Consider the following 11,738-nt stretch of genomic DNA (forward strand, 5'->3'; position numbering starts at 1 on the left):
TGCAGAGTTTATTTACTAAATGTACATGAATATGAAAAGGGAACTCAATGTTCTGGCAACAAATCATGCATTAATGCTGAACATGATCTCACACCTTGTTAAGTGAATAAGGTGTGATCTTCCAATAAGGTGTTAGCACTGTAAGAACATATGCTAGTACACCTCGGGCTTGTCGCTCCCAAGTCGAGCTCTGACTCATACCTTCCAATTTGATGGTAAAGTAAAGGGCTCATTCAATGTTTTKTGTTTTTTTTAAAAGGATCTAGACCAYATATTTTAATATCAAATGTTAKTGGTCAAACCTACTCCAAAAACATTTATTCTGGTTAAGGAAGCACAGAAAAGAGTTGAGGTGGCRCAGATTGATAAACCAATTACTGCCTCTTTTTAGAGGTGAGCATTTAAAAAAATAATAAAATGATCTAAATAGACATCACTTTGAATACTGTGAATAAAAATCTGCATAAACCTGTTATTTTCACGATGCATTTTTATTGCATACCTTTTAACAGCAGTTTGGCATTTCATACCACACTGACTATACACCACTGCATTCTTGATTGATGTGACTACATCACTTAGCACCATTTTTAAATACATATGCATTTAGGCAGATAATGACAATGAGATGCATCTGGTTTTCACTCAGTCAWAAAGTTAGGTTAATGCCAGATGAACGACATTCATCACCTACTACACTGGTTCAGTATTTTTTTATTTTTAACAAAGGCATGGTCAGTGAGACGCACATTGGACAGATGAGAGAGAAGCGGAGATGTTTAGTAAAACAATTTTAAAAAAGCATCTTACAAGAAGTACCTCATACTGAAAGTCAAGCACAACAGTAGAGATCTGTATGTTTGCTTCCTCTGAAGAAGCTGGGCCTTTGCATCTTGTTCTCATTGAATCAACCATGAGAACTGAATATCACAGGCTTCCTGAGTCAATAGGGGTTATTTGACCAACTGCCTAAGCTTATTTAAAATTGGGTTATCTGATGACGACAGTAAGTCGGAACAGCAGAAAATCCACAGCTGATTGGCTCATGAAAGGAAAAAAGAAAACTGGTGTAACGGTCTAATAAAAGCCCAGCCCTCAATCTGACTGAGGTACTCCAGTGGACTCTAGCAAACTGCACAAAAATGTTCCCAATAAACTGAAGCAGATTGGAAAAGAACAAAAGGTAAAACATAAACACAAATCATGAGACAAGTTGATGTTATTTAGAAGATAAATATTACTGCTAATGGTTCTTCAAGTTTTTTATGACCAGCACTAGAGCTGTTGGAGAAATCTTGTATAAATCTAAAGTGAACCTCCATAATAATCTTGAGTCAGTCACTGTCTCGTAGAGCTTCACTGGAACGTAGCTTACACACCTTTTCACACTTTAAAGTCGAGTCATAATTTCCATTGTGAAGATTTATTTCTAAAACTGACTCTTAAACCTGAAAGACTACAGCTCACAGTTTTAACTKGTTTCTCTTGACTCTGAGGTTTGTCAGTCCTTATTAGCATCTTCAGTCTGAAGCTGCTTTACATCAAACATCATCAAAACGGACATCTCACTGGAGTCGCCCAAAGAAGCTGCCAGTTTCAGTTGCTGAAGACTGTTTCCGCTAAAAACGTCCCCCTCCCAGACTCTGCTCTTGTTCAGTTTTAGGTCTGTCCGACTCTCTCCCACCACACTTACCCGGAGGGCTCCAGGGACCCGAACCCTGAAAAGGACCCAGGAGAGCGGCTCTAGCAGGCCCACACGGGGCTCAAACAGCACGCATCCTTTCCCCCAGGCAGAGTAGACACAGGGGAATGGAGGTCTTATCTGAGGAGAGTTGTTCCTTAAAACAAAATCACACATTGGGCTGAAATCTCCTCCGGCGGTGATCCGGGCATAGAGTCCTAGCCGATACACCCCAGCCTCGGGTAGACTGAGGCTCACAGTCACCTTGCGGTCTGTGTAGGTGCAGAACACGTAACGTGAAAGTGGAAAATTTGAGCTTATGTTCTCTTTTYTGAGAACATAGTGAAGTTCAAGGTCCTGCTGATTGTGGAAGGTGAGGTTACACTTGCCTTGCTGGGTACTCACAATGGCTGAGTTGTGGCTGAATCTTGATAGCCCTGCCTTTACCGTTCGGGTTCCTGGCCCACATGCYGAACCCAGATTGGGAGGAAACAACTCTTCTAATCCAACAACCTTCTCTTTGCAGTGCAATAGGTAATTCGCAGCATTCTGGAACTTATCTTCTGTCTTCTCATAGTCCCGCACAAACAATGAAAGTCGGTAGAAACCATGAAATGGGCACAAGACATGACATGTGAGGTTATCTGGTTGAATCTGAGTTGCCAGGCAGCACCTGGCTACAGCMCCTTCCATTTGTGGGTGGACGAGTTCACACAACACCATTAGAGGCTGGCAAGTCTTCAACACTAAGTCAAAGACCCCATCTTCCACTTCGGCAACCTCACTGTTCTGGGAACTGCCTATGACACCCAAGGATCCTGCAAAAGGCTGTAGGCCCCAGGACAGGAAAGGGTTCTCTGGTATGTCCTCAGTGGCCCTTGGGTTTGGACACTCAACAGTGAAGGAGCAAACCCAAACCAGAGGAGTTGTAGCATTTCCAGATCTGGCAAACAATTTGATATCGTACGTGTCACTTTCAGGTGGCAGTAGCTGCAACTTCATACTCCTGTCAGAGACAGTTAGAAGGCCAAAGGAGGAATTGATTGACTCTTTCTGCTCTAAAGCTCCACAGTGGAGGAGATCTTGATGCTGTGTGATCTCATAGGTGAACGTTGTCAGCTTGGAGAAACCAAGGGATATGGTTGCTTCCCCGTCATCTGAGTAAGAAGTCAAAGGAAGAGTATGTTTTGGAAGAGTACAGAAGAAGTACATTTTAACTATAAAAACTTTCATACATTCAGCGTAAAGTTCTTCTGTAAAATAAAAAAAAWGTAGACCTGTGACTATATGATGGTGAAGAGGACTTATCAGACTGAGCCCCATGGTGAAGAAGGCTGAGGTCTTGAAGACCCTTTGTTCAAATTCCTCAATGGAGATGGGCTTATCCAAGAGCTGCCATTTCTCCTCATCTGGGAAGTGTGAATCGATGAATTCCTCTGGGTCAGTTAGGAAATAGAAGTCATCAAACCTTGATTAAAAAGGACAAACACCATGTTGGTCTGGCACTCAACTCCAAATCCAATAAGAAAGAAACATACTACAAGCTGGGAAACGTTAGTGACTACTCCTCTGCACTTGTACTGTTTGAAGCTAAACAATGATGGATTCATTTTAGGATCATTTCCTTTCTGCACCTTTTGACAAAGCTTTCATGTTGCATATCTACTTGTCCAGCTCCCCAACAGGCATCMAGGAGGAACCACTCCTCCCCCAGAAGCACAGCGTTCCATAGATGGTCCGACTTCACATTCTTTAAACTATGACCTTGACGGTAACCGATGCCCTTACTGTGGCCTGGCACTTCTTGGCACTCGATGCCCACTTCTCTGTAAACAAAGACCAAGCACAGCATGTTTTCACTTGTCTTTTGTTCATTATGACCTAATATCCTTYAGGTTTGCTGTATGCTAAAGAATTGTTTCAAAATAAATTCTGCTGCGAGATAAAAGTGTACATTTGTCWTGTCCAGAGGATATAATGAAGTATTATGCCTCTCGATTTTAGGAGAATCAGCAGCACTCAAGGTGAGGAACACTTTAACATCTCTTGATGTCTAAGGACTTGCCTAACATMCACTAGTCTCCATTCAGTCTCCAAGGTARCCAATAGTTGACCTGGCTAGTGGGTGGTGGTAGTGTTGAACATTTCCATTATAGTTGACTCAGAAAGGACCTTTATCATCATATCTCATAGTAGAACCACCACTTTCTCATAAATGTACGTTATCTGCCAGGGCTGGTGGTACTTCCAGCTGGATTCAGATGCATTGCTATGGAGATGACCATAAACAAAATGAGGTAGCCTGTTTCTTTGGCCGCCTACGACGCCCAAGGAAATAACTTTAATCAGATTATTGGTTTGGAAATAGTAGCTTGTTRGATTACTTGTTTCTCAAAAACAATCAATCAAATTTTATTTGTATAGCACATTTCAGCAGCAAGGTATTTCAAAGTGCTTTACATAATTAAAATAAATACATCATGTGACATTAAATAAACAGTGAGAAAGAGATTTAAAAAAGATAAAAACATTAAAACCTGCACCCCTTTAGGACTTCAGTTAAGTTTAACTGGGATTCTAACCCTCAGGGACTTTAGTCAAAAACACCGTTTGACAAGGACTCCAACCTMTAGGTTTTTAGTTGAACGCCGTCAACTGGGACTCTAAACCCTGTAGAACTTTAGTTAAACGTCGTTTAACTGGGACGTTTTCCAGGGGGCTTTACATCATTAAAACGTAGAAAAGAAATTAAAAACATTAAAGACATAAAAACATGGAAGACATCAAAACCCGCACTCTAACCCTAACTTAGCCATAAGCAACTCTAAACAGGTGGGTTTTAAGTTGAGATTTAAAGGCACCCAGTGTTTCAGCTGTTTTACAGTTTTCTGGAAGTTTGTTCCAAATCTGTGGTGCATAGTAGCTGAGTGCTGCTTCTCCTGTATAAAGTACAGGTAACTAAGTAAACCAATTGAGTCAAAGGTTTCCACACTCCGCACTTTTGACAGACACCGTCAATTTAAAAATAGCTGCTGCTTTATATGTGTTTTTCTCGTATCAGTGAAATAACATTTTGGGCATCAAGAGTGATTGCGATTACCTGCACATCTCTGTACAAAGATTGGAGTAGCCACAGCAAACCCCGCGGCCAGCAGCTATCACCTCCTCTGGGGAGCTCAGCTTTTCTGTGTGGCCAAGATACCCGCTCACATCATACTCTGTGAAGAGATTTGACACCTGCTTGTAGAACGGATCGCTCACAAAGTATTGGTACTTAATAGACTGATGCAGGTTAGGGTTGTGCAGTTCAGCAAACTCACCAATGTTGTTACACAGCCACACCCAGATGGCGCGCAGTTGCTCCAGCTCGTTTCTGCATCCTTGTGTGACTCTTTGTACAATTGTCTTCACGTCATACACACGCTTTAGTTTCAGCTGGACAACACACACACACACACACACACACACACACACACACACACACATATAAGCTAGTTTCTACGAGCCAATAGCGCCAGATCTAATCTAACATCAAAAAGGTTTTTTTTTTTTTTGTTTTTTTCAAAACAGCTGAGGATCATGTATTTTGAATGAAGAAGGCTACCCTCAGATCTGCTTTGGACTAAATTATTGAATGGCTAGTTTTAAATTGGTAATACTGTTTACATTTACTGGTGAAAGAGAACAGCCAGGCACTGCTAAGGATAATGAACCGGATAGGACACAAGGGAGGCGTTCTTCAGGTGTAACGATACAGTAGGGTGTGTCCTCACCTCTTCTCCGGCCCTGATGACATGGGAGTCCAGCCTGAGGAAGACCTCTGGGCTCTTGAACAGGTCCTTTCGACGCTTTCTTTTGCCTGGCAGAGCGGCCTTTACTCCCCCTTTCTGTTCATTTGGCTCCTTCCTCAGTGCACTTTTTTTMACAGCTGTGATGGACTTGGCTGCRCTCTCTGAGGACAGCTGCCTCTTCGCTGCCGGACGTTGATCCTCACCCTCCACTCGCAGATTTTCAGCCACGCTCTGCCTGGCAACCACGGCATTCTGGGAGGCTTCTGGATTGACACAGGGCCGRGCGGCAACTGTGTCACCCCCGTCAGCAGGCTTTGTGCTCTCCAAAGCTCGGYCCTCATTGTTCACAAATGCTTGTACAACTGTAATGCGGTTCTCCTCTCCTAACGTTTGGTTCTCTTTAGGTTTGTGAACTTCTAGGTTCTTTACAAGTACAGGTACCTTCTGGGTCACCTTGTCTTGAGAAGAAAGGCTTACAGAGCAGGCCAATGGAAAAGAGAACTTGTGCAACGAAACTTCGGCAGACATTACGCTGGGGGCATGGCGTTCTGTGAAGAGAGAAGGGAGGTGGGATTTAAAGCAGGTGCTGGTCCCTGTGGTACTTCAACTCTGTACCTTTACTTTGGATGTTTCATGCACAACTTTTTGACAAACCTGGACTTGTCTGCTGCTGTGTTATCAAAGCCGACCATGTGGCAAATTATGCTGCCAGAGGAACCTTTTTCTCTCTCTGAATTTTCTATAAACCTGTTCATAGCCAGCTTTAAATGGTTATATAACTTGAGTGAATAGTTCCTACCAGCAGGAAGTCACTCATTTTGATTAGGAGCCATAATCTCTCGTATTTTCTAGTAGTCAACTAGCCCAAACGAGTATCAGAAGTAAAATTAATGAAAATTGGGTGTAATGTAGCCTGGTAAAAAAAACAGCTCTTTGTTGTACAGTATTTGTTTTATACAAAGTGTTTAGGCTCTCAGCTGTTGAGAAACAATTGCTTCCTGCAGGCGTGGACTCTGTTCAGGTTTGAAACTTTACCCAGTCGCTAACGCTTGTCTGTGATGAGTTCAGCGCTATGAATCTTACCAGAAACTGCTTGTGGTGTTTAACAACCATCTTCCACTGCAAAGAGAGAACTGTGGAGCCGAACGAGGCAGTTGTTAATATGAAATCATTATTTGGAAGTGTAGCCAAAATAAATTTAACAACTTTGTTCACTTGCTCTGCTGCCATTGCTAAAACTACACACAGACTACAATTTTAAAGCACAACAAAATCACCGTCATTGTTCACAACTACTCTCTCTGTTTGCTGATTGGCCGAGTAGAAATTCTACAGGAATAATCCAAGTGAAKGGGAGAAAGCCCAGACTGTGGTGTGAATGGAATTCCATGAGAAGGCAATGGTCAGGCYAGGTTTAATGCCAAGCTTTCAGATTTCCTGATTGTTAATCTTCCATTATTTCTGACAAAGCTAAGCTACAACAAAAATCAACTGACACACAACCGTTCATGAGCGTCAAATATTTTGTTTATGGCAACAAAACGGATGTGAAACATCATTTCTGAGGTATCCGTCCACATAAGMCTCTTAATCCTCATAATGCATGCCGCATGCGGAGAGATTATTCTTACAGCACATTCCATTAAAGACAGTGATGAATCTCCAATTAGATAAAGTCTATTCATAACCATAAATGAAACCTAAGATTAGAACCATTAGTCAGTGTCACAGCTCCAGCACAAAGAAGCCTTGTGACACTTCCTGCTAGCCGATGAACATGTTCATTGTGAGATAAAAATAAGCCACATATGGGAATACATTCATCTGGTGAAMAACAACTTATTATTTCAAAGRGAAAGCCATTGGCACAGTGACCGTCCTTCTGCCGTGACCCAGGCTAAAGGCCTGTGTTGGCTAGCGTCTGTCCTGCTCAAGTGTCCCTCTGCAGATCATTAAATGGTGTCGCGGTGGCCAATGGACCGCAGCTAACCCTGACCTCAACATTTCTTGGAGTGCAATAAAAAGTCCCAAACTGTGCATCAACCTTCATGTTGGGGTAAATTGAATGCCAACTAGCAAAAAAATGAATAAATAAATAAAAAGCATGATTGAGTTCATGTCACGTTCATTATGGCAACTCCATAAAAACCCTTAACTACACAAAAAATTATTTTTGTTGCTACATGTTGTCGAGGCCTCGACTTACCCTTTCTTTTCAGAATGCTTTATGTCTGGTAGATGCCTGCCGGTCTGTCGGCTGATGTTTCCACTGTGTGTTCTCACTGGTCCCTAGTCGTTGGTGGGGAGGCTTAAATACTGTACAAGTGGCCTGCCAGGACAGGCCCCAGAATAACAGGCCTAAAAATACTACAAAGCAGTTAAGACCAGCCAATAAAAAACAAGCCCCGGCCGAGGAGTGTGTCGATGTGTGTATTTGCAAGCATGAACGCGCTCYCATGATGTACGCCGTGACTTGCTGTGGGTATGCTTTACATGGATCATCTGGTCAGTGCATGCACAACAGAGCTTAGGACTCAAGTGAGTGTGAAATAGTGATTGTGTGGGTGTCGCAGTCACAAACATTATGTAAGTCGGTGTGTATTTTGTAAGAAGTGTGAAAGAGTGATTTTTCTGTTTAGAGCCCTCGGGGTATCTGAGCAAAATATCAATCAGTGAGTGGTAAGTGGTCTCACATCTCCCCCGTCTACATAGTCAATATAAAGGTAAAATTGCTTTCATTTCTGCAATGCGAGCTGTGATTTTTCAAACTGAAATGCTTATTCAGCTATGTTGGACTCTATTGATGTATATAAACAATCATACATCATAATCAGGCTAATGTTCTATCAACATCCTCTATCAAAACAAGTAAACCAGTATAGTATGGACAACGAAATGTATTTTAAATAAGAAATTTTGTCATAACTATTAYATAATATCATTTCTGGTTCAGCATTTATTAAARGTTTACTGTTCTCTCAGGAGTTTAATGGAAAKGTTTRGTGGACTGRAGTTCTGAGACTAAAACTTTACATTAATTTATGTTAGGAAAGTTTGGAAGAGGTGGAGAAAAAAAAASAACGTAGCAACTTAAAATTGAAACGACTTGGACAGATCAGTTTCTCACACCAGAAGCGCCAGGAAAGAGTAGGACAAGAGAGTGCCCACTTTGTGGCTCAGATGGCTGTTTTATTTTCTTGGAACTAGCTGTTGCTGGTTTTCMTTACCTTCATCCCTCTCTCTGCTGGGGAGTCGGGGTTGGTGGGGGGGTAGACCAGCAGCTTTGGCTCCATCAGCAGTTCTCTCTGTCCAGTAAAGTCACTCGGCCAAATAGTCTGTTGGTTTTGACTTGAGTACGTTCCAAGAGGTTCCTCACATCTGATGCAGAACCAGGTTATATGAAGAAAATAAATGTTTTAGGAAATGTCACTAAGGTGGAGGTTTGGAYGGAAACCAAACCAAATCTTTACAGGACCTAAACATAAACGGGCGAAGATAGCAAAGACTAAAATACAAACACACACATTCACTGCAACTGAATYTGAGACATCCAGATTCATGAAGGCTTGGGTCAGACTTTGGTTAGACAAGGCATGTGACTGTGACTTTGGGCATATATTTGAGAAGTGGGAGGAACATTACGGTTATCAATGTTTTTCACCAATTAAAAACCTTAGAAAGCTACTGTGCAGTCACAAACTGCACACTAGCAGTTTGTGACTGCACAAACTGTTGTTCATAGAACAACTGCCTAGATAAATGGAGATTAAATGTACTGTTTAGATGCTACCCACTTTTCAGTGCAAGTATTTTGAGGTATATTTCTACCAACTTTGAGAATCTAGAAATCTAGCATCTAGAAGTTTTTGTCCATTCTCCATTGGAGAATAGTTCAAGCTCAAGAAGAGTGCATGGAGAGAGGAGAGCTCAAGACTGGTATAGTCTCTAGTCCTAGTCTCTCCTAGTCCTGGACTCGCTCTTGGCTTTGGAGTGGGCAATCTTAGTCTTGCTTGATATGACAAATCATTCTTACTCTATTTTTTTTTTTGTTTACCTTGCAGCTAGTATGAAATTGAAGTTGATGAATTCAATTTAGAGATTGTGTTTTGATGTGTGGTTATATTTAATAACTTTAATATTTSTTTAATATGTCTATTAGTTTAATAACAATAAGAAGATTTTGTTTGAGAAATTTATTGGTTTTCCATACATTTTTTTAACTTTGTGGAGTGCTGAGATATATATTAGTCGAAATCTAAAGATTGGGTCTCAGTCTTGGTTTTGGAAGGTCTGGTCTTGGTTTTGGCCGTGGAGGGTTTGGACTTGGTCTCAGTAGAACCGTCTTTAACTCCATGCCTATTTGTTCGAGTGCACTGAATCTCAACTAGATCAAGGTCTGGACTTTGACTATTCCAGTGTATTGTGGCTGTACATTTAGGATGTCTGTCCAGTTTATTCTCATTTCACCCCAGTCTCAGGTCGCCTCTAACAGGTTTTCTTGCTGGTTGACCTGTTTTTAGCTTCATCTGTCTTCCTATCAACTCTACCCAGCTTACCTCCATTTGCTATACAAACATGGCTTKTAGCAAACTGCACAAGGACTTCTTATAAAATGCTTCTAGCAACGGATTTATTTTTGCCACCCCTGACCCCAGCTAATAGTTGCCACCTGAGGTGTTCCACACTTACTGTGGCCCTCTTGGCTGCTTTTATGAATAATCCTGACCTTGTCTTTGCTTGCCCTGTTAATTTAAGTGAACAGCCAAGCCAAGCTTTACACTTGTGCGATGTTCTTTCTGTTTACAATCATGGATTGGATTGTGCTCCTTTAGACCCTCAAAGCTTGGAGTATTGTTTTATAACCAAGCCCCGCTTCTTCTGTTGAACTTTACCCTTGGCCTGCCTGTTGTGTTCTTTGGACTTCGTAATTCTGTTTGCTCTCTGATGTCCTCTATCAAACATCTGAGGCCTTCATAGAACACCTGCCTAGATAAACGGAGATTAAATGTACTATTTAGATGCGTTCTGGAGGTTCTGGATTGTGTTACATTTTATTATGGTAGTACAAGAGGAAAGAGTTCTACAAAGACATATAAGGTCCAGGCTAAAAAGAAATTCATTACTAGAATGAATTTCTCGTAATTCATAATAATGAAGGTATTATTATACCTTTATTATTATAAAGGCATGATAATACGAGAAAAAAGTTGTAATAATATGAGAAGTTGCAAAACACAAATCTGACAAAGTATTCTTAATCTACTTTCTTATGGAAATATTTTAGTTCACTTGAAATAAGACAAAATTAACTCACCAGTAACCTTTCAGCAAGAAATAAGTTATAAGTGAAATAATCTGCAAGTGGAACAAGACATATTTCCCTAAGCTAAAATATATTTGTTACAGTGGTAGATTATTTCACCTATAATTAGTAGTTTTTCATCAATATTAAGGAATTATTGACTTGAAACAAGCGTGTTGAAAAGTTACTTGTATGTTAATTTGGTTTTATTACAAGTATTCCAAGGTATTTGTTCTAGAAACTACACGAAAAATACTTTATGTTTCCGTGACGACATGAGTAACAACTTTTTTCTCGTAATTTTACGACTTTCTTCTTTTTACCAGAAGAAAGTCGTAAAGTTATGAGGAAAAAAAGTTGCATTCTACTATTATGACTTYATCATAATGTTAGCACTTTATTCTTGTGATAYTACTAGTCTGGCCCTAACCCTCCGTTGTAGCTTCCACATTTTTATTTGTGAAATATTTTTGAAAACCATGAGTCCTTTTTTCTTCCACTTTCACAACTATGCACTACATTGTGTTGGTCTAACGCGCCAAATCCTAATACATAAAAAACACTGTAAAAATAAAACTGCCCCAAACTTCCTTCAAAAACTGCTAAGATTCTACTTCATGTTATGCAATAATCTGGCGTATGTTTCTGGTCCATAAACTGCCCTGAACATGGAAACAAATGGGGGTGAAAATCAACTTATTTATGTCACAGTGTCAAAATACTAAACCGCTGAGGACGGAGAAAAACAGACTTTAAATGGAGACAAACATCTAACGAAAAACTAATCAATAAGACATCCCTATCTTTGAGTGCCACAGTTGAGAAGGAAACCTTTTCAAACACACAGAGTTCATTACTGAACGTAGTGCAGACCGAGCAAAACAGAGTGATGCACCGGGACCTGATCTGGAGAAGAAACACTGACACAGTCCTAACTTTGCAGTAATCAAAGCTCAGTCCGGCA

General features: G+C 40.7%; 1 protein-coding gene across 2 annotated transcripts; it reads right to left on the reverse strand.

Moving 5' to 3' along the window:
• Nucleotides 1–974: 974 nt before the first annotated feature.
• Nucleotides 975–8,885, reverse strand: ky (kyphoscoliosis peptidase). 2 transcript variants are annotated; one of them, XM_017302379.1, is made up of 8 exons: nucleotides 7,679–8,885; nucleotides 6,556–6,605; nucleotides 5,455–6,020; nucleotides 5,002–5,116; nucleotides 4,782–4,899; nucleotides 3,316–3,507; nucleotides 2,959–3,149; nucleotides 975–2,838 (listed from the first exon to the last, which is right to left on the reverse strand). In XM_017302379.1, the coding sequence occupies exons 3-8, from the start codon at nucleotides 5,998–6,000 to the stop codon at nucleotides 1,502–1,504; spliced, it is 2,499 nt and encodes an 832-aa protein (XP_017157868.1). In that variant the 5' UTR covers nucleotides 6,001–6,020; nucleotides 6,556–6,605; nucleotides 7,679–8,885; the 3' UTR covers nucleotides 975–1,501. The 2 variants fall into 2 exon arrangements, with proteins under 2 accessions (XP_017157868.1, XP_017157867.1); XM_017302378.1 differs by lacking the exon at nucleotides 6,556–6,605.
• Nucleotides 8,886–11,738: the final 2,853 nt, after the last annotated feature.

Source organism: Poecilia reticulata, linkage group LG22 (genome assembly GCF_000633615.1).
Source record: "Poecilia reticulata strain Guanapo linkage group LG22, Guppy_female_1.0+MT, whole genome shotgun sequence".
NCBI lineage: Eukaryota > Metazoa > Chordata > Actinopteri > Cyprinodontiformes > Poeciliidae > Poecilia > Poecilia reticulata.